Source organism: Dunckerocampus dactyliophorus, chromosome 14, assembly GCF_027744805.1.
Source record: "Dunckerocampus dactyliophorus isolate RoL2022-P2 chromosome 14, RoL_Ddac_1.1, whole genome shotgun sequence".
Lineage (NCBI taxonomy): Eukaryota > Metazoa > Chordata > Actinopteri > Syngnathiformes > Syngnathidae > Dunckerocampus > Dunckerocampus dactyliophorus.
The window spans coordinates 25,614,979-25,636,943 of NC_072832.1; the positions used below are offsets into that span (position 1 = coordinate 25,614,979).

The 21,965-nt window shown below is 41.9% G+C and overlaps 2 protein-coding genes across 5 annotated transcripts in view; one reads left to right on the forward strand and one right to left on the reverse strand.

Moving 5' to 3' along the window:
* ccdc172 (coiled-coil domain containing 172) overlaps nucleotides 1–8,935 on the reverse strand; it is a 55,012-nt gene extending 46,077 nt beyond the window's left edge. The window contains exons 1-6 of one of the 3 annotated variants that reach the window (XM_054799725.1): nucleotides 8,492–8,880; nucleotides 6,477–6,562; nucleotides 4,298–4,414; nucleotides 3,985–4,150; nucleotides 3,369–3,470; nucleotides 1,413–1,515 (exon numbers count right to left, since the gene is read on the reverse strand). In XM_054799725.1, the coding sequence (XP_054655700.1) occupies nucleotides 1,413–1,515; nucleotides 3,369–3,470; nucleotides 3,985–4,150; nucleotides 4,298–4,414; nucleotides 6,477–6,562; nucleotides 8,492–8,570 (653 nt within the window). In that variant the 5' untranslated portion in view covers nucleotides 8,571–8,880. Of the gene's footprint in view, nucleotides 1–1,412; nucleotides 1,516–3,368; nucleotides 3,471–3,984; nucleotides 4,151–4,297; nucleotides 4,415–6,476; nucleotides 6,563–8,491 lie in introns of all 3 variants that reach the window. The other 2 variants (XM_054799723.1, XM_054799722.1) reach the window with 2 other exon arrangements.
* gfra1a (gdnf family receptor alpha 1a) overlaps nucleotides 4,012–21,965 on the forward strand; it is a 106,803-nt gene continuing 88,849 nt past the window's right edge. Inside the window, exons 1-3 of one of the 2 annotated variants that reach the window (XM_054799720.1) lie at nucleotides 4,012–9,600; nucleotides 9,826–10,131; nucleotides 13,530–13,610. In XM_054799720.1, coding sequence (XP_054655695.1) covers nucleotides 9,561–9,600; nucleotides 9,826–10,131; nucleotides 13,530–13,610 — 427 coding nt within the window. In that variant the 5' untranslated portion in view covers nucleotides 4,012–9,560. The remainder of the gene's footprint in view (nucleotides 9,601–9,825; nucleotides 10,132–13,529; nucleotides 13,611–21,965) is intronic. The other variant, XM_054799721.1, reaches the window with a different exon arrangement.

Below are 21,965 nucleotides of genomic sequence, written 5' to 3' on the forward strand. Positions count from 1 at the left end.
TTTCACAAAGCTGGCGGCCTCCATCACTTGGCCCTATTACGCCACACGCTGAATGAAGGAAATACGCTGCTGCTCAAAGTGTTAATTTTGTAAAACGGTTTTATTGTAGTGGGGGGTTTTTTTGTAATGATTCAAGTGGACTGGTGCCAGCAAGATCCAAGCTGCAGCACAGAGTACGAGTCCAAAGAAGGATTTGCTTGCAGGATGATGGTAAGTGTTCTTCTGCTTTTAAGCGCATTTAACTCGAGGAGTGAGATGAATCCTTATTAAGAAAGCAAACGCCCGCAGAAGCAAGAGACGAGACTTGCTTCCACAGCTAATTAAGCACCACACCGACTCGGCCTGAAAAGTGTATATACACTCCTGATAAACATTTTAAGACTAGTTGAAGAATTGCAAGAATGCATATTTTGCCCTGTTGGATCTTGACTCATTTGATCCTGACAACGTGAGAGGCAAAAAGAGGTGATGACGCAACTCTCCAGTAATGATTGTCACTTTCAGAGCAATTTTAAGCCATAAAAACGGCCACTAGGTGGCAGAAGTGCATTTGATAAGAACTCAGCAGGAATCATAGACAAGACAAATCACACACGACAGAAAGGAGGAAGTGAGAGAGCGGGGAGGAGTGTAGCGTGCAGAAGGTTATGCTTTGTAGGGACATTTTTATGCATGCACGCACACACACAAATGTGAAAATTGTAAATAGTTCAGGTTGTTATATTTGTTAATAAATTATTATTTTGATGTAAAACAACCCCTTTTTTGTTGGTATGTTTGTTAGTATGTTGGTATAGTTGTTTAGATATTTGAGCTGTCACAGAAGCAAAAAATATTTGTGTCAAGGTGAAAGTTATGCTTGAAATCTGTCTTTACACAAAACGCTGGTTTTCTCCCTCTTCTAGTCAGGAACTGTTATTTTCCTGAAACTTACCTATGTTATATTGCTGATTACAAAAGAACGTAAAAATGTAGAAACAAGTTTTTTTCGAATCAAAGACAGGAGTCTAATCTTTCTTTTGGTAGGTTCCATATTTATATAATATTCTGTGTGCCTTGAAAGATCAGTCAAAATCATCTAAAATGGCCGCTACTGAAGGGGTTGTCTTTTGAAAAATGACTGGGATTGAATGAGTTCAGGAGGTTCTGAGTAGCGCTTCAAAATGCAAAAAAACTTAAGATGCCTTTTGTGGTTGCTCCTTCTTTCCGAAGAACTGCCACAAAAACCCCCAAGTTCATCCTTTCTCTCCTGTGAGGTTCTCTGTCTATGTCTTGCAAAGCGTGGCGGCAGTTCAAGCTGTGTTGTTTTGTAGTTTTCCAAGGAGTATTTTTTTTGGTTTGTGTTGGCTTTTATTTCCATCCAAAAGTGGTGGCTGATGTGTGATTCGGACAACGCTAGAGCTGACACTCACCTGACACAGTCGCTGTCAGTCAGAGGTTTCTGACTGACAAGGTGGCACTCGGCCCTCAGAGCTTCTGTCGTTTTTTCAGCCTCGCTGAGCTGCTGCTCCACATCTGCAGACGACCCACCAAACACAACATTAATAAAAACGACACACGTTAAATTATGACACATACGGAGGACACAAACAAGTAGGACCCTTTGAAATCCGTTTTATTTTCTCCCAAATTCGGTATTATTTTTTCCGAAGTCCGTTTTTACCTTTTTAACGCATTCAATCCGAGCCATTTTTAAGACAACTCCTTTAGTACCGGCTATTTTTAGACAATTTTGACAGATCTTTCAAGGCACACAGAAGATTGTGTTCTATGTAATGTAAATATGTAAATATGTAAATATGTAAATATGGAACCTACCAAAAGAAAGATTAGACTCCTGCCTTTCACACACAAACAAGTTTTTGTTTCTACCTTTTTACGTTCTTTAGTAATCAGCTGTAGAACATTAGTAAGTTTCAGGGAAATATCAGTTTCAGACTAAAAAAGGGGGAAAACCAGCTTTTTGTCAAGCATAACTTTCACTTTGACACAGGTATTTTTTGCTTTTGTGACAGCTAATCTAAACAACTATATCAACATAAACAACACAAAAAGGGGTTGTTTTACATCAAAGTAACAACTTATTCACAAATATAATGCCATGAACTATTCACACATTGGGAACTGAAGTGTGTGTGCACGCTTTAAAGTTTCACAACAATGTGTAACCTTCTGCACGCTACACTCCTCCACGTTTTTCCACTTCCTCCTTGCTGTCAGGTATGTTTTTTTTCCAGTCAAGGCGAGCTCTTATCAAATGCACTTCTGCCACCTTGTGGACGTTTTTATGGCTCAAAACTGCTCTAAAAGTGACATCTATTAGTGTGCAGTTGCGTCATCACCTCGTTTTGCCTCTCACGCAAATAAACGTAAAAGATGTATATGTACATTTTTGGGATCAGGCGTTCGGGTTTATAATAAATGCTTTGAATGAGTTAATTTTTTTGAATTCACTTTTTTACCTTTTACACTTATTTTAACAGCATAGAGTGTGTGCTTTTATGACAAAAAACAGCAAATAAAAGTGCAAAAATCCTTCCATTTATTGATGCTCATCAATGAAATCAGCTGCTGGAGAAATTGGTGAGGCAGAAAACCTGCAGTGTCTCGGCCCTCCGTGGCACGGGTTTGACACGTGTGCAATACATCATTGGCCAATTTTGCACAGGCTAACTTTTCTAATGGGATGTCAGCCTCTGCACACATTGCTTCAAAACAAACTTGCACTCAACGAGCCGTGCTTGTGCTTAAATATGACGTAGTTACTGATGCAATTCCAATTGTGTTGCTAATGTACAATATTTTTTATGACACCCTTATTTTGTTGACACAATTAGACAGCATGTGGCGAACAGTGCTCCTATTTTGAAGGCCGGATGTGTGCTGTGTGTGTTGAGCATTTCTGTTTACGGTTAAGATGAGCTGGGTGCAAGAATAAACTTACCTCTTGTCTTTATTTCGCTCAGAACTTGCACAACGTCATCGGGCATCGTAAAACGGCGGTTTACATCAGCAAGCGGTAAATCACAACATGATGTAAACAAACTCACACAGCCGCACTAGCATGCTCTGCTAAATTAAGCCAGCCCCGCTAACATCCATTCACGATCCGTGAGAGGTGTTTCCAAGTTTTTTACGGCAATATTTGCAGGTGTTTTAGGTCGCCAGCATGTTTACTTCGGGAGGGCGCAGGACAGCGTTTGTGACAAGATTCCGCCACGATTGAGGGGTCTGCCGGGGAAATATTTCCCCACACAAATTTTCGAGAGATCCCGCTTTTAACAGTAAATTCCCTTTTTATTGTCCAGTCTTGCGATTCCGTTACCGCATAAATCATAGGGCCCTACACAAGACTTTTTGTTATTTACCTGCGTGCATGCTTTTGAGGGCTTGCAGTTCAAGCTGGTGAGTGCGCTTCTCTCCATGGAGGGCGCTCATGTGACTGTTCCTCTGTCTCATCTCCTCCATCTCTGCATTTTTTAAGAGAAAATTACAAAAAAAAATTCTAGGTGGGTCGCAGACAGCCAGTCAAAAATTACATTAAAATGTGTAAGATAACACTGATGACTTCATTTGAAGAAAATCTGTCATCTTTCTTTTTGGTATATGTTCATTGCACAGTTATAGGTGAACAATTGACTTTTGTGGTATTTTTTATATAAAATTTTAATGTATGCAGTATTTGCATGGATGCATTTAACATGTTCTTCCTAATTTTGTTGATAAAAAGTACTTTGGACATGTAATTATGCGTATTAATGTTTCAAAAGATGACAGGCAATTTTAAAAAAAACAAATACATTTGCTTGGTTAGACTTAAAAAAAGGATGGAACGAATACATATCAAAATAAAAAAGTCATTGAAAAATTAAGGAAAACATTCATCTACACTGGAATTGAATGTCTTCCTCCTTCCACAGGGTTTCATTGAAATCAGGCTCGTAGGATTTGTGCAGCTCTTTCCTCCAAAGAGTACTTAATGACCTTTGTGTAAGGAGTCCACCTCTCTGTCCAGGTTCAGGACCTCAGTGTGAGTTTGACTGGCCAACACGGTCTCTCTGCTGCCGCCAAGACTGTACTCGCTGTTGAAGCTGGAGATCTCCTGCAGGAAGACTTGCTCCTCATCTTGAAACTGTGTTCTTGTCTTGGCCTGTCTTGGAAGGGCGGACCATTAGAAATGTTCTCCACAGTCACAATAGTTGTGACGCAAACCATCGCAGTATTCACTCACTTGTCATCTGACAACACCTGCTTCACTGAGTAGTGTTCCACTTGGTGTGTGTGTGTGTGTGCCTACCAGACGTTCATTTAGGTGACTCTTTTGGCAGAGAAGCTCCTCAATGTGTTCTGACATGTGCTCTTCACATTTATTCATCCAGTCCCGCTCTAGCGTCATTGCAGACATCTGCTGAGCCTGAAAGACAGTTTCGGGGTTCAAAAAAAAAAAAAAAAAAAAACATGCAAAAAAAGCAGAAATCAGGAAGGGGCCAAACACTTTTTCACACCACTGTATAACTGCCAGGACGAATGCTTGAGCATGTTAAAGGATTTTACAGTAATAACTAAGCAAGGAAGTGTTTTCTAGTGCTTTAGCTGGAGGACCAGAATCAATGCTTCCACTGCAGCTTCCTGTCTTTGACTTGTGCGGTGCAGAGTTACGACGCAGACCACCACAGACAGTAACACGTAGCGCCAAATCCATTTGTGGCGGCTCCAGTGTACACTCCTGATCAAAATCTTGAAGACCAGTTGAAAAATGGCAAGAATGCTTTTGTTGTTTCATTTTTGCAAACTTCACTTGCCATCCATCCCCAAATGTTCTCCATTGGATTTAGATAAGAGGAACACGCAGGATGGTCCAAAAGAGTGAGCTTATTCCTTCAGAAGACGTCCTTTGTGAAGTGCAGCATTGTCCTGATGAAAAAAAACCTGTCATTATCACACAGACAGGGCCTTCAATCACGACGGATGCCCCTTGCAACATCTCCACATAGCCTCTGCCGCCCATGCACAACCTAAAGCTCCATTGTTCCATTGAAGGATCATGATGACGCCCACTCCACTGTGCCGTGTGGAAAACATCTCAGGTGGGATCTCCTTGTCATGCTAGTAACGTCGGAAGCCATCAAGGGAGAATAAAACTTTCTTCCACCTTTCAATGTCCCATGTTTGTTCCAAACCCTGAAAGAGACAAGAACTTTGAAGACGTATTTTCTTCTTAAAAGCCTTCTCTGGCAGATGCCGTCTGATTGTCATCGGACTGCACTCGGCACCAATACCAACCTTCATTTGGGCCGAGGATGGTCCCGTGTCTTGATGGACAGCCAATGGGATCCTCTGGCTTTTTTTTTTGGGGGGGGGTCTACCACTTAACTTTTTTGTTCCTTGAGCCTCAGGATATTCAAGGAAGTTTGAAATGATTGTCTTACTGCGTCCAACATCAGCAGCAATGGCACGCTGCAAGCTCAACAATCCCACTGCGTTCAAAGAGAGAAAGCTTTTTTGTCTTTGCCATCAAGAGATCATGACAGTGTGAATACCTGACACTAAATCACATTCAATGCACATTTTATTTTTGCCAATATTTTGCCTTTTAAAGGCTATGCTCTTCAACGTTTGATCAGCTGATGAACAGCCTATTTCACTTCAATGCTTTTTTGCAATACATTGCTTTTTTGTCTCACTCCCATTTCTTCTTTTTGCATTTTGAAGCTCTCCTTAGAGCCTCATTAAGATCCAACAGTGCAACGTAGATTCTTGACATTTTTCAACTGGTTTTAACATTTTGTTCAGGAGTGTATTAATGGCGGGCCGCCACAAGTAAGTGAATGTATGGTAAACACTTGGCACTTGGAACTTTCCAGGTCTGTTAGTGACACTGTCTAGAGGGCAGCATGTTTATTGTTTCTTATACAGCCATGGATTGTCAGCAAGTCCTACCAGCTTGCAGGCTTCCTTAAGCACCATAATTATCCTAAGACAGCTCTGTGAAACGCAGGCGAGATACATCACACGGGCTGTAAACACAGGCCACACACTGACACCGTGCAAACACTTTTGTGTTCATTTCCAAAAGGTCGAGAGAGGTTGTAGATGATGCTAACACATACAGTATAGAGTGTTCAGCTTGCTCTCTAATTACGCTCAGAGATTTGCTGGCCTGATCTCAAACGCACAGGAAGCACTTGCTCACTGGTGAGAGGTCAGAGGAGCTGGTCTTTGACATGGACGATCACACACCGCCAGCTTCCATTAATGCTATCCGGTGGAAATTAGACATTGATCTTACCGTGGCACCTGCAATCAATGGGCTGCTTAGTTCATAAATGGGAGAGATGAAGTGTTTGAAATCATAAAGCAGATCCGATCATCGATATTCCCATGTACATCAAGGAAAAACACCTGTCCCTGTTCGCTTCTTGGATGCGATACCCACGGTCCACATTGTTACATTAAACGCACAACTAGTTGCTCACCTTCATGTCAAGTTCTTCAAAGGTCTGCTGGTTCTTTTCAGTGGCAGCTTTCACCTGCGCATGGCATCTGATGATGGCCGCCTTCACTGTGACAACAAACATCATGGAATGATAATACCATCCTTTATTATAGGGTGACCACATTGTATATTGATGACACTCGACAATGAGACAGCGTAATCCATTGCCGCTACTCACTTTGCGGCCTTTTCAAAAATATATTTTAAAAAATCATTGTTTCATTATTTGTCAAAAAGTATGCATATTTGTATGTTTTTTTTTTTGGCTGAACTAAGTATTTTCAAGCATGGAAATGGTTAAATGAAGTAAAATACAAATATAAGGCATTCAGAAGAGGCATTCAAAGAGGTTTGACTTGATCACCAAAACAACAGGCTTTTATTGCATCTTTGATTAATTTCACAACAAGCACAATAATTCCTAACCTGGGCTACTCTGAAACCCCGACATCATTTCCTGTCTGCCCCACACACAGCTCCCTTAGCACTGGAACACATTTACAGCGACACACACAAGAACGATTCTTATTTATGTCTTATATGACCTATTTTCTCTTATTATGTCTACTATATTGGGTAATAGGAGAGTAAAGCCAACTATAGGGGTGTTGTTTCATGTCTAGCAGACTCTAATAATGTTAAAAAGCGTATTTAGAAGGTTTTCTAGGCTTCAACTACCAAAATATTCCTACTTTGTGGAAATTCACTTATTACAGTTGGATAAGGAACCAATCAACCACCATAAATGAGGGACTACTGTACTCAAAAGATACTCAACGTTTACTCAAACATGCCTGATAATTTCAATACATTTAAAGTATGCTTCCTATGTATGGATAAAAAATTATATTATTTGTTATATTACAAAATACTATGAATAACCAGACACACAAATTCATAAAGGTTACTCCACATTCATTATGCCTAAAATAATATCTATTTGATGAGGTTACATGGTGCATAAATAACTTTATAATCGCTGGAATGAAATAATGCATCTTGTGATGACATGTTGATGACAAAATTACCACAAAATAATAAAAAAAAAATTCTCTCTTTTTAAGACTTACTGGACAAAAAAATAACAAAAAAATATGTCAGAATGTTAGGTATTTTACCAAATCCCATCAATTTAATGGCACAGTGAAAAACGATCAAAACCTAGACATTTTCTAAAAAAAAACATACCGGGTGGCCACGACTTGAAATTGCCTGGGAAAAAGGGCGCTTGGGTCACCCCCCACAGGACCAGACTAGTGATGGAAATTTCGGCTCTTTTGCTCTTTGGCTCACTAAAGAGAGATGGCTCTTTTGGCTCCCAAGTGGCTCCTCAGATTTTTTCGTTGTCTTAATTTATTACCAAATTATGTGCATTCTGTAAAATAAATTCCATACATATCACATATGTATTATTTAAATTGATGTATGGAAACGTCAATTATTAAAAATATATTATAATATAATGTTATATTATACAATACAAAAACAAAGACCCATCTCAATAGACAAATTAGGTCAAAATAGGTCAAATCTCTTCATGCAAATGTTTCACAAACGACTCGGCGCCACGCCGTGTTTAACCCCGCCCCTCCCCCTGCTCAGTGTGTACAGATACGCTGCCACACATCTTGACCAATGGCATTCGCCTTTAACACAAAAAAAGACTAAGACAAAAAAAAACTAATCGGCTCCCAATTGGCTCCCAACGACGTAAACCGGCTCCTGTTGATCATTTCAAAGAGCCGGCTCTTACAAACGATTCCTTTGCGACCGACACATCACTAGACCAGACATGGCTGTGAAGATGATAAGACTAAACTACATTACACGTCATAAAGAATAAAGTACGGCAACAAATAGTGAGTACAATTCCATAAATATGAAAATGATAAATAAACTCCACCTCACAATCAGAATGTAAACAGGTGATGTTAACCCATTTTGGGTCTGCAGGAGTTCTCTTACTCTTCAACCCCGACAAGCAAGCATCCTTACCTTCTTTTAACTTCAGAGTCTGCTCACTTAATTGTTGTTCAGTCAGAAGGATCTGGTGAAATAGTTTGTCCAAGCTCATTGTGAAGATGAGGGCTGAAGAGACGACACTAAAGCATGCACTCCGCTAGCTAAACGTGAGCCTCTAACTTATTAACAGCGAGTGACTAATGACAACTCGAGCCACTAAAAGGAATCGAGTTTCCCTTTCTGCCAAATAATGCTCCCCCGCCTTGTTCAAGGGATCATGAGGTAGTTACACCTGTCCGTCACATCCAATGAGGTCACAAATACAAGAACTGTTATCATAGAGTGTGTCTTTACAAAGATAGTAGTGATAGAGAGTCACGTGGTCCATTGTAATGTACTGTGTAGACTTTAGTGATGTGTTTTGTCATAAACAACGATACGTGCTGTACCTAAAGCCACCAACAGATGGCGCCCGTGTCTAGTGTGCTCATGTCCAGCATTTAGCAGTACTGTAGTGAAGTATTAATCTTATTGTCCTTAAACGTGCTGTATTACATATTTACAGCAAACAGGGAGGTTTGCATCTATTTAGAAAGCTTGTTCGAATAGAAGAAATATGAGAAGAAATGTAATTATCAAAATTTGATTAATTTCTTTATGTAAACTTCGAATATTTTTTTGTAAATGTGCTGGGGCTTGTGTGTTTTAAATGCCATGTCTGCTAGGAAACTTTATGAAAGTGCTTGGACTTGGATAGCCATAGTTGGAGGGAAAAAAGCAGCAGTGATTGGAGATGGGTGTTAATTAGCGTTGGTCTTGCGTGTATGTTTGCGCTAATGTGCTCCACTGCTCTTGATCGCTCCTCCTGCTCAATGCGCCACTTGGCCGTGCGCGCTCAGACGCGAGCATCCCGCCGGACGACACTCGCTTTTCTTTGTTTTCCCTCTTGTTCTTTTCGGAGGAGAGCGTGTCTGCGTGGAGGCATCGTTTCCTCCGCTCCTCCATGGAATTCCTGGCAGCGGATTTCAAGTTCTCCTAAGTGCGCTTGGACTTCGCAGCTTTTCTTCCAACGAGGCTGTGCGTCGTGCGTCGGCAGAGGACCATGATGATGCTCGCTGGACTTCTTCTTCTGCCTCTTTTAGGTACATTTTGTTTTTGTTTTTTGGCTGTGTGCGGAGGTGAAGGCTGGCTGAGGAAGCATTTAAGACCAGAACCGAAGCACAAAGTCAGGAACTTTCTCATAGTGCTGTTTGAAAGTTGGAATGTGTGCTTGTAAAGGCTAAGTTGGGTGGATGTGGGACAGTTAAGTGTAATAATAAAGAGCATTTGGATTTATCATGAGGACGTGTGTGCCATTCTGCCTCCAGATGTGCTGTGCTCGGCCGAGGAGGGCGTGCGAGCTGGGGGCGGCCGGCTGGACTGCGTGCGGGCCAGCGAACAGTGCCTGAAGGAGCAGGCGTGCAGCACCAAGTACCGCACCATGAGGCAGTGCGTGGCCGGCGGCAAGGAGAGCAACTTCAGCACCGTGGCCCGCCTGGAGGCGCAGGACGAGTGCCGGAGCGCCGTGGACGCGCTCAAGCAGAGCCCGCTCTACAACTGCCGTTGTAAGAGGGGCATGAAGAAGGAGAAGAACTGCCTGCGCATCTACTGGGGAATCTACCAGACCTTACAAGGTGGGCCTTCACAAATCAGCCTCTGTGTGTGTGTGTGTGTGTGTGTGTGTGTGTGTGTGTGTGTGTGTGTGTGTGAGAGAGAGAGAGAGAAACTGATGTTGTTATATTGATGGGACACCCCCACCTTCTACAGTCAACACAAAAAGTCCAAAAGTAGCACACAGCTTCATATCTATTAACAGTCCAATTCTATCATGGGCGATCACTCATCTTTCCTTCAAAAGCTGCACCACCAAACCGCCCCCGCCCCCCATGCCCCTTTGCCACCATAGTCATGCAGAGGCGAGACGCCCTTTGACCGCCGCAGTCACTTTCTGCGGACGTAATGGAGCTTGAAGGCCCTCAGCTCTGCCCAGCGCCAGCGTAAAGGCCTGACCCTTGCACGGTGAAAGGAGGAGGATGGTGGGGGCAATGTGTGCGTGTGTGTGTGTGTGTGTGTGTGCGTGTGTGTGTGTGTGTGCGAACCGAAGACGATCAGTTCCTAAACTACATCCCGTCCCTGCGAGGCGACTTCCAGTTGTGCAACACAGCTGAGCAACCTGCCTAATCAAGCGTGTGGCTGTGGGCCAGCGTGGATATTGACTGACCCAAATCACCATGTCACATGCAGGCCAATGATAAACAACACTGCACTACACAACACATTTACATTGATGTCCTTTCAACAATACATGTATGTTTCATATTATTATTCTGCTTGTAATCTGCAGTGGCGTAGAAGTGTACGGCATCATGCTGAGGGATGCTGACCAAAACATATTATGTAAACTGTAGTAACCGGATCAAACAAACATCTAACCGGCTATCAGCGCCTCATTTTGGTGCTAAATGAATGCAGACTCAGCCACCTGCAACAAGTGCTTGAAGGTGATGCTGTGCAATTAACGTCTTGTAAGTAATCTCGCGTCCTGACTGAGGAACACCCTCTTTCTAAGCGTTATTGCCGACTTTAACACGCCAACAGCAGTGCTCAGTTCCAACAGCGCACACACGTTTCGTCTTGGAAGAAAATTAGTTACTCCAAGCTTTTTGTGGCCCTTAACAAGGTTTTGTTTCCCAACGGACTAACTACAGTAAAGATAAGAAATGAATTCATCCATGTGTTTGAACAAGGTCTATTATTGCAACTCAACCAATAAGGAAGTACTACATTGAATTAAATAAAGACTAAACTACAAACCCTAACAAAATGCAAAAGTAACGTAAATGTGAACATAAAAAAGTGTCGCCTGAGTAATCTGAATAGAAAACATTGAAATGTTGCAAATGAACCTCACTGAAAAATGTGCAAAATCTTTCATTCTGTGCGCTCTTTTCCAGCTGCAATTTTCTCTATTTCCGCCCTCAGCACCCCTCCTACAGCATGCTTTTCGGCGCCATTTCGGCGTCTAAGTGTTTGATTTTATGAGTTGCTAATGAAACGGAACCGTCCAAATGCCACTAGTTATTAAAAGCATAACCGTTGCGCATCTAAATCGACTTGAAAAGTGGCAGGAAGCTTTCTGAACTCCAAAAACATTCTGCCAATGGGGTAAGCAAAATTTGCTTGGCTGGAATTCTTATATCTAGAATATTTTTCTTGTGACTTTTAAGACTATAATGAGTCCTAAAAACACAGCTAGATTTAAGTAAAATGTTGTTATTACAACATGGACAATTTTTGAGTCTCTAATGAATCTATCATGCCTACTGTTGGAATGTGGAAGGATACCAGAATACACCCACAGCAGGAGCACGCGGGTTCCACACAGAACTGTTCCGACGGGGATTTGAACCTGTGTTGCCTGTTTGTGGGGCCAACATACAGTACTAACATCGCAGCCACCGTGCAGCTAACATCTATTCTTGTCGGCATGTTAGTTATGTTGGTTACGTCTTCAGCGGTCTGAGCTTTTCAACAAGTATGAAACAAACTGTATGGCTGGAACCAGTTGAAAGTGTCAAGTATCTAAAATGCACTTAATTTAGGAAAAGCTATTGTCATAAACACTATCAGAATTCTTTTTTGGCATGATTTACATGTCAATTCATAAGGTTTTAGATTTATAGACAAGCTCAAAAAGAGAGTAATAATCAAGTTGAATAATTTTACACATTTACTCAAATTTTATGACTAGATTTAACATGACAAATCTTGGTACACTCTATGAAATTTTCCGTGCAGCCTTCACATTTGTCCGAAATCAGCAAATTGTTGCTTAAAATGGGAATTTGTCTCACTTTCTTGAAATTTTGGTTTTGCATTGTAGATTTATTTTCTTGTGTGTGAGTCCGTTCTTAAATTTAGGAAGCTGAGAAACCAGTTTTATTCTTAATTTAAGACAAATGTATATGAATCTGTTGTTGATGAATAATCCAAGTAAGGTTTTTAGCTTGTTGTTAGAAAAAAGTAGTGATTTCTGGCAAAAAAAAAATCTTCATAAGAATTGGCTTGCTATAATTTCTTAGCGTAACATTATTTTTATCAAGTAAAAATAGATATTCGATCTCTTTAGTAAGAAAATAAGAAACGCTTGCTTAAAGTGGGACTTTTTTGTTACTTTCTTGAAATGTAGCTTTTCACTGTGGAGCAGGCCCTGTAAGTAATGTAGAATTCTGTAGCTTCCTGACGGAGGAGCACAGAGTCTGACGCTGACTATGACCGACCTTAAAACGTCAGCAGCAGTTCGCACTTCCAAACTCGCACACACGTTTCTTCGCCCCTCTTCACACTGGCAACAAAACTCCTTCTCATTATAAACCAATCACACTCACAATTGTCTATTTGTACACATCCCCTGTGTTCTGTATTGCTGTGACAATTATGGCAATTTGTTGTGGATTTTATTTTGTATTTATAATGCAGCATTCCGACAGAGGCTGGCATTGTTTTTATACCTCATTGCCGACCTTAACACACCAACAGCAGTGCTGACGTCCATGCTGCATACACAATTCACCTTTGCAACAATGAGCTTCCTCATTATCCAGACATTTGTTGTGCATTTATTACTTAGTTATCATTTTATTTGTGTTATTGAAGTATTTAAGTGACCATTCTTCTCAGAAAATTCCGTAAAAATAAAATATTATCGTAAAATAATATGATAAAAATGTTTTTGGTCAAAATTTGTATGTTTTAAGTACTGTTTTGGGCATTGTTTACACACTTGCGTTGTTTCAGAAGTACCGATTTGGCACAGATAATGCGTAAACAATACCAAGCCCGAGTAAGTGCTTCTATTATTTGGAGCCTGTTTTGTCGCTAACACATTGTTACGTTGGCATTATTGTTTTTGTAAAGGCAACTTTTATGATCCATCTCTTGTACTGTATCTGTGGGTTGTGCATGTGCTCCTAATGAAGCGACTGGTGAGTATACAGGTTGTGTCTGTAAGCCTGTGTTGTCCCCCTCACAGGGAATGACTTTCTGGAGGATTCTCCCTACGAGCCTGTGAACAGTCGCCTGTCTGACATATTCCGCCTGGCTCCCATCATAGGTGAGTAAAGCTGAGGACCACTCACTCTGTCACTTGTTTCCCGTCCGTTTGCCTCCCAGTGATGGCCTTGTGGCGGTCACACGTTTGTCAAGTGTTTAACCACCCCCCCTTCCATATTCCTTTGCCTCCTCCACCTGCATGGAAGTCATCCTGCATGGGGAGTTTGAGTTCTGAGTCTCATTGAGCAGGCATGAGAGGATGATGAAGAGGGGGAAGGTTGCTCCTATTTAGGCTTACTGGTTTTGTATACTTTTTGCAAAGCAGCGGTGTAGTGTGTGTGTGTGTGTGTGTGTGTGTGTGTGTGTTTAGTGAGTCAGTGTGAGCAGTGATGCCCATCACCCCTAGATGGCGATATTATTCCCTTCCCCAGCGGGGCCTCAGACCGCGTGTACATGTTATGAGATTTGTGTGATCATACATGCAGTCTGCCTCCTCCACCTCAAACAACCACACAGTTTAAGCAGCGGGCTTATTTCCCTGAAAATCCACCTATAGAAGCGTGACACCATAAGCGCCTGCTGATAGTATAAACAGCATCTTCATGACTATTTGCGTGCTAAGCTCCACACACACTAGAGAGCCCACCACGTCACGCTGTAACTGAGATGCAGCACTACCTCGCTTGTCCTTATTCATTTGTTCCAAAAGGTCAGATGCAAAGCAATTCTGTCCATTAAAAATGATGGAAATTCACTTAATCCAGCCCAGACATCCACAAATATTTACAAAAATATTTACAGTTTTACATTCAGAAAACAGTATGAACTTGTATAAAAATTAGGGCTGCTCGATAATGATCGGGCCAATATGACATTAAACCGGATATCCGATTTGAGGAGCAAACAATTCCGATTTGCCGGTAAAAGAATGCTGCATCGATAATAATCGGCCATAAATCTTTGGATTAATGGATTGTGGAGACATGCACCGGGTATTGCGAGAGAAGCAATCGGTTGACAGTGTCTTATAAACAACATGATAGCCTGGGCTGCTGGCGAAACGTGCCGGCTTGCTAGCCAGCTTGAATGGCTGAACACATTTATTTCAAGAAGGGTGCAGAACTTGACCAGGCAGACCAACAGAGGAGAGTATGCTAGCTAGCTAGCCGGCGTCCGAAAGCCGACGTTTAGAACGTCTTTGGATTAATTTCAAGAAGGGTGCAAGCAGAATTCACCAAGTGTTGGATTATTCACCCACTAATAGGGATCGTGATCTGGGTTTAGACTGTGAAACAGGTTAGTTTTACCCAAGTGATGATCTGTTGCAGTCGTAATCCTTGCTTGACCATCCAGTGTTGCGCCTGGAGTGTTGAAAACACGATGCTCAGTCTGAAATGTTGTACGATTACCATTGTTATGACATTTTGAGTATGGGATTGTTTACTTTTCCAAGCTAACACAGCATTTTCATTGCACTCATGTGTCAAATACTTCTATTTACGTATCCGTACTTGGAAGAGCTGCATCATTACTTAAAGGGGCTTTGCACTATTTATTTATTTTGTATTATTAATTAGACAGAAGGTTAAGACTTGTGTTTTTTCATTGTTATAGTTTATACAGATAGATAGACAGATGTTTATTGTCATTGCACACAGTATACAACAAAACTTAGTTTGGTCATTTCTTGTAACATTAAAACTTAAATGTATAAAAAAATATATATATATAGAATATATATTGTAAAATATAAAATGTAAAATCTAATGCATCTTTATTTAATAATGTAAGATTAATGTCTACATCAACAACCATTAACCGTAGAACTGAATCGAATCGTATCTTTTGTACACTGCGTCGAATCGTATTGAATCGTTTAAAATATATTGTTTTTGAATCGCATCCTCACCTGTGTATCTAGGTTCAAATCGAATCGTCTATCACAAAGAGATTTACATCCCTACTGATAAATGATGATTTAAAAAAAGGCTGCAATGAGGTGAGATTACCCGTACTGTGCGGGTGAGCAAATAAAGCGCTCCCTTTTTCTCCTGTCTGTGACGTTAACGGCCTGTCATAACTTCCCCTGAGCTCACTTGTAAACAAACATTCACTTTCCGAGGAAGACATTTTGCGTGCTAGTTGTACCAAATCTCCACGATGAGGGAAAAAAAACAACAAAACATCGAGCACACAAAAAACCTTATCAGGCACCTGAAACGCCAGTGCCGCTGCGTTTGATAAGTGCAAAAGGTTTGCTAGATACCTCCGTGGCATGCTCGGAGCATGTGTCCGCTCTATACTCTGGTTCTCCTGATAGTAGTGATGTTAGTGGTAATGTCATGATACTTGATTAGGACAAATCAACAGGTACACTTGGTCAAATCCTAATTTGTTCCGGTCCTTATTACTTCCAGGTGTGCACAAACTACACTTAAATCTAAATTAAAAAAGTAGATCTAAAAAACAAAAAAACTGGTTATCGGTACCATATCAGTCTTGAAAAGCACAATACAAAAAAAAGATGTTGTGAATCTCCGATAAAAACATATATCATTAAATATAAATATAAATTAAAGAATGAAGTGGATAAACATAACTTTTATATTTTATTGAAGACTCTTGTTGGTGAAGACAGACAGGGAGGAGGGGAGGGGGCGCACTTTTCGTACTTTGATTTCTTTCTTGAATTCTATCATGTTTGCTCGGGATGCTGTGAGGACTTCTGGGCCCCATAAAAAAAAAAAAAATCACATCGGTCCCAAATCTTTGCCCCACCCATTAAAAGCAAGTTTTTTTTATCCTATTTGACTTGAAAATGGAGAGAATAAAAAAGGGCTCAAACTCTACCTTAAAAGGCAGCAGCTGTGTTGACTCGGTGCTCCATGCCTCGTGCAAAATGGGGCACCTCGTGGATGGTGGCGCTCTATGCACAGTGTGTTGTCTGTGTGTAAGGAGGGACGGCTCCGGTCACACTCCATTAAAAAATGCCTGGGCTGTGAGTCAGCAAGGTAGGGTGCTTTGTTCGAGGACTCGATTTCGCGGGTAAACTGACTAGTTTGTTACAGACAATATTGTACGATAGCCGTACAGTGTACGGAAACCATGGCAAAATTATCACAATAATTTTCTTTGACAAGCGAATCACAGGAAACTGTTTTTTTTTTTTTTTCACCTGTTCTCTCACACTTCCAGGATTATGGATGCTCAGTTGTTGTAAACAATTAGATTACCTGAATTAAAGACCTTTGTTCAGCTGTTACTTTTTTTAGGTATGTGTGCCAGCTGTTACTTTTTTTAGGTATGTGTGCCGCTGGGCTGGCCGTTGGGCCACAGCTTCCTCTATCCCAGTCACTGCTGTTGTGTCTTTGGGCAAGACACTTCACCTACCTTGCTTCCAGTGCTGCCCACGCTGATGTAGAAATGTGAATGAATGTTTGGTGATGGTCAGATAGGCCATTGGTGCAAATTGGCAGTCACCTTTTTGTCAGTCTACTCCGTCAGTGAGTGAATAATTGGGTTTTCAGTGTAAAGCGCTTTGGGTGTCTGGAAAGGCAATATATAAATCCAATCAGTTATTCTTATTATAAATCACAAATACTTTCATGAGCCAGGCGGCCACGAGGACCCGCTAATTCTGTAAATTGAACCCGAGAGTCGCTAATCTCTGGTGGCATGCCTGTGTGGGACGCACACACACAAACACCTGTTCCCGATGACTGGCCCGCGTGCGTCAGTCTGAGATCATCAGGGTGAAATGTTCAGTGCGGAGTGGCCTCGGCTGCACGTACACTCATATGGCAATTTACTAGGCCAGCCCAGATCCAAATAATGCAGTCAAGCCTTTTTTCATGTGGATTAGAATGTTGGATGTGTTTAATCTCTGTATGTATTATTCACCTCCAACAGTCAGTGACAGATAGTGTTGGTAGTTCTCGAGAGGTGTCAGGATTTGTTGCAGACATTTAGCACTTTACTGGTCATAACTGTCAACTCTGTTTTCTTCTTCAAACCGTCAGACACTGTCTCTATTATGTGCGTGTGTGTGTTTCCCACAGGACTGCAGGTTCTTGTTTTTTTCTTGTTACATAATTTAATTTTATTACATTACTTTATTATTTTATTTTTATGTTATTTTATTTTATTTGTTTTTTTCTACTTCTTCTGTGTCTTTCACATTTAATGTGTTTTAATCACGTGGGAATTTGGAAAAAAAGTGAATGTATGGGAAACACTGCTACAGAGGTGTAAAAAGTGTTTGACCCCTTCCCGATTTCTTATTTTGTTGCATGTTTGTCACACTTAAATGTTTCAGATCATCAAAAAAATGGAATATTAGTCAATGACAACACAACTGAACACAAAATGCATTTTTTAAATGAAACTTTTTATTATTAAGGGAAAAGAAAATACAAATCTTCATGGCCCTGGTGAAAAATGTATTGGCCCCCACTCCCAGAAAGATATTATATTATATTATAAAGTTATGAAGCCATTTCTAAAGCTTTGGGATTCCAGCGAACCACAGTGAGAGAGCCATTATCCAAAATAACAAAAAACATCTTGATGATCTCCAAGACGTTTGGAAAAATACTCTGTGGTCTGAAGAGACAAAAATTAACCTTTCTGGAAGGTGTGTGTCCCATTACATCTGGCTTAAAAGTAACGCCGCATTTCAGAAAAACATCATTCCAACAGTAAAATATGGTGGTGGTAGTGTGATGGTCTGGGGCTGTTTTGCTGCTTCAGGACCTGGAAGACTTGCTGTGATAAATGGAACCATGAATGTTGTCTACCAAACAATCCTGAAGGAGAATGTCTGGCCATCTGTTGGTGACCTCAAGCTGAAACCAACTTGGGTTCTGCAGCAGGACAATGATCCAAAACACACCAACAAGTCCACCTCTGAATGGCCGACCAATCTTCATCTCTCATCAGACACGCTAGTTTCATTGTTGGCGGTTCGAATAAATGCGACTTAATTCTCTGTTCTGCAAGTTCTCTATTTCATCTCCAGATTTTTCTTCCTCCTCGAAAACTATTGACACATCGCTGAAATCTTTGCTATAATCACTGTAAACATCTTCTGTCTCGTCCATCCTCTTGTTTGTTTACTCTGCTTAAGCTGAGAGCCGTGCCTTTGCAGATGTCACTTGGTCACAGGTGAGCTTGGAGTCACTTTACACCAAGCAGCTGCAGAGACTGAGCTCGAGCATTATGCAAGACCCTCTGCACTCCCTGAACCACCTGCTCCTGTATCTGCCATCGGGAGATGCAATCAAGATATACAGGGACAATTTTATCCCAGCAGTGATTGGCTTTCTTAACAGCATGTCCTGTCGTTAATAAGGGCAATTGACTCACACCTTTTAATCTTTATTTGTGTATTTTTACCGTTAAGTGTTGTATGTGTGTCGCTGATATCATGCCTCTCTTGCACTGCACACACTGCACACTTTACCTGCGGTATTAATAGAGAAACCGGACCTGACCTAAGACGATGATTCCGATGAGGAGCAGCTGCAGCACATCTCATAGCTCCGCCCCATTTGGGAGTCGCCAGGGTTTACACGAGAAGCACAATGGCAGAAAAAAGGGCAAAGAAGGAGCAAGCAGAACAGAAAAAGAAAATACTGTAAATCAGGGGTCGCCAATCCGTCAATTGTCAGCTACTAGACGATCTTTGGGACTTTGCCGGTCCATCACGAGAACATTTTGAAAAAAATGCATTATCATTTCAGTGCCCTCACCTCCCTGAGAGCGACCAACAGACAAGCATTTTGTCCACTGAACAAGAAGCCCAGTCCCCGACCGGAGGTACACTAGTACATGGGCTCGCCCCGTGCCAAAGGTTGAGCGAAAGAGGGAGGGAGTGCTTGTGCCCACAACAGTAATTATTGCATGTTAATAAGGCTCAAAGTCTGCCTTTGCCTCTTCAAAGTTAAGGCACAAATATAACTCCATTAACGTGCGCCTCCACAAAAATCTTTCAGCCGCGACGACGACGCTCGTTAAGGGCTGACTTTTGTAGTGCATTGGCCAATCTCACCTCAATCTGCATCGCTCGTCCACGGCACTGAGCCAACAATAGTTGCCAAATAGTTCTGGTTTGCTCATGAAGCCGACACCACATGCCCAACCCGGACCGAGAGCCACAAAAGTAGGGGCGTAGGGGTGGCCAGAGTGCTGCCCATCTGCGGCTCATTTGTCATTGCATCACTGCAGAAACAAAATAAAACTTAAAAGGTAGATCTTGTGCAGTTTCACGGCCGAGACCAGGGATCTTGGCCCCAAAAAGGTTGGTGACCACTGCTGTAAATTAATATTACTGGTTCTTAGTAGTTTTTCAAATGGGGATGATGCTTTAAGGCCTATTGGTTGGACAACATAACCTCGGTGGTACGAATCACAGTCAATCAAATACATGACCAACAAAATTCCCAGCACAGATGACCTTATCAGGCCCCGTCCTAACATCATGCACGCTGTCTTCTTGAGTTTGTTGTAGAAGTCGATTCTCCGAGTGGATGATTTGACATCATGCTGGCCGAGTGTGATGAGAGCAATGTCAAAGTAAGGCTAAAAAGTGACATAATGGACTCTCTGGGCAGCAGCCAAACCTGTGGGTATATCTGGAAACAGATGAGAACATTAGCTTCCTAGAAGTCCCACTTAGGAATATTCCTACAACCTTCCTGTCACGCTCATCGTCACATTTGACTGTTTGGAAAAGATAATGCGGGATCTCATCTTTAGCGACCTTGGAAGAAACTTTTCAGCGTTTACTTTCAAATTAAAAGCTCTCGTCACCACTGGTTGTTTGGATTAGCATCAATCCAGACATGCTTTCTCTAGTTGGGGCAATTTACTCTCCAACCTGCATGTTTGACAAGCAGCGTTGTTGGAATGACAAACTGCTCTCCAGCTTGCTAGGGATGTTTTTTTTCCCCCTGCTTGCCGTGTCTTTAAGTCTGTTTGTCTCGCACCCGCTCCTTAATCTGCGTCCTCCTCCCTGTTGGCTGGCTGAGCATCACCCACTCAACGCTCCTCAGCTTCCATATGTCGACACTTCAAACACATCTTGTCCTCATCCTCGCTTCCCCCGCTGCCAGGGTCCACCTCGCGGCGGCAGCGACACATGTGAGCGTGAAAACATCTGCAAGTGCGCCGCGCGACTGTCGAGGCCATGCTGAAAAGCTGGTCGGCGCCTCTCAAACGCTGGCCGCAGAGGAAGTCATTCTCCTTATGGACTGCCAGGAGAGTGGCTTCCGCTTGTGTGTGTGCATGTGTGTGTGCATGTGTGTGTGTGTGTGTGTGTGTCTGTGTGTGTGTGTGCATGAGAGATAAAGACAGGAGGGATATGCGGAGGAGTTACAGAGGTACAAACAGGATTTATTTTGCCGTGAAGGAGCATCTTGCCTGATCTTCCTGCCCTTTTTTTTATTCCCAGTTAGCTGACTGAGATCTTGTTGCGTACGTTTGAGGTACGCGTTGCTGCATGGAGGCGACCCGTCTCACTCGTAGATTAGACCTGGATGGGATGGAATAGGCCTGTCACAGTAGTAAATGTTGCTGGCTGATAATTGTCCTACAAATTATTGCCCAAAAATGATATTGTCAACATGATTTTCAGACCATTTTTTCACGAATGTAATATAATATATGGCATAATAATGTGCTTACAGTGTTCCCTCGCTCCATTGCGGTTCACCTTTTGCGGACTCGCTGTTTCCCGGGGTTTTTTAGTGCAATTTAGTGGGGGTTTTTTTACAGTGTATGAATGCGAATTGTGTCCTGCGTCCTTATTGGGTAAAAGAGAACCCGCCTATTGCCTTCTGCCTCCTGGACGAGGATACAGCAACAATATATTTTAGCAAGAATACAAAAAAGGCTTCAGTGAAGCGGCGCCAGGGCGCAGAGACACGGTCAGATGAGTGAAATATATGTGAGTCACTTAATAATTTCTTGTGTCTAACCTTGTAGGTTGATCATTAAAATTCAAACGAAGGTTTGAACTTCTTCGGGAGTTTTTCAACATGAGAGAAATGTGAGAAAATGTTAGTGCCTATGGTGAGGGGTTTTACAGCCTTAAAACATATACAATAATAGTAAAAAAGTTGGCTACTTTGCTTTTTCACCTATTGCGGGCTATTTTGGGAACCTATCCCCAGCGATAAATGAGGGAACACTGTACACCGTATCAAAAGTAGTGCATTTTAATTTCTGAAAAGTATTCCATCCATCCATTTTCTATGCCGCTTGTCCTCACAGTTGCAGTGCTATGCTGGAGCCTATACCAGCTGACTTTTGGGCGAGAGGCAGGGTACACCCTGTACTGGTCACCAGCCAATGGCAGGGCATATCCATCCATCCATCCATCCATGCATCCATCCATCCATCCATTTTCTATACCGCT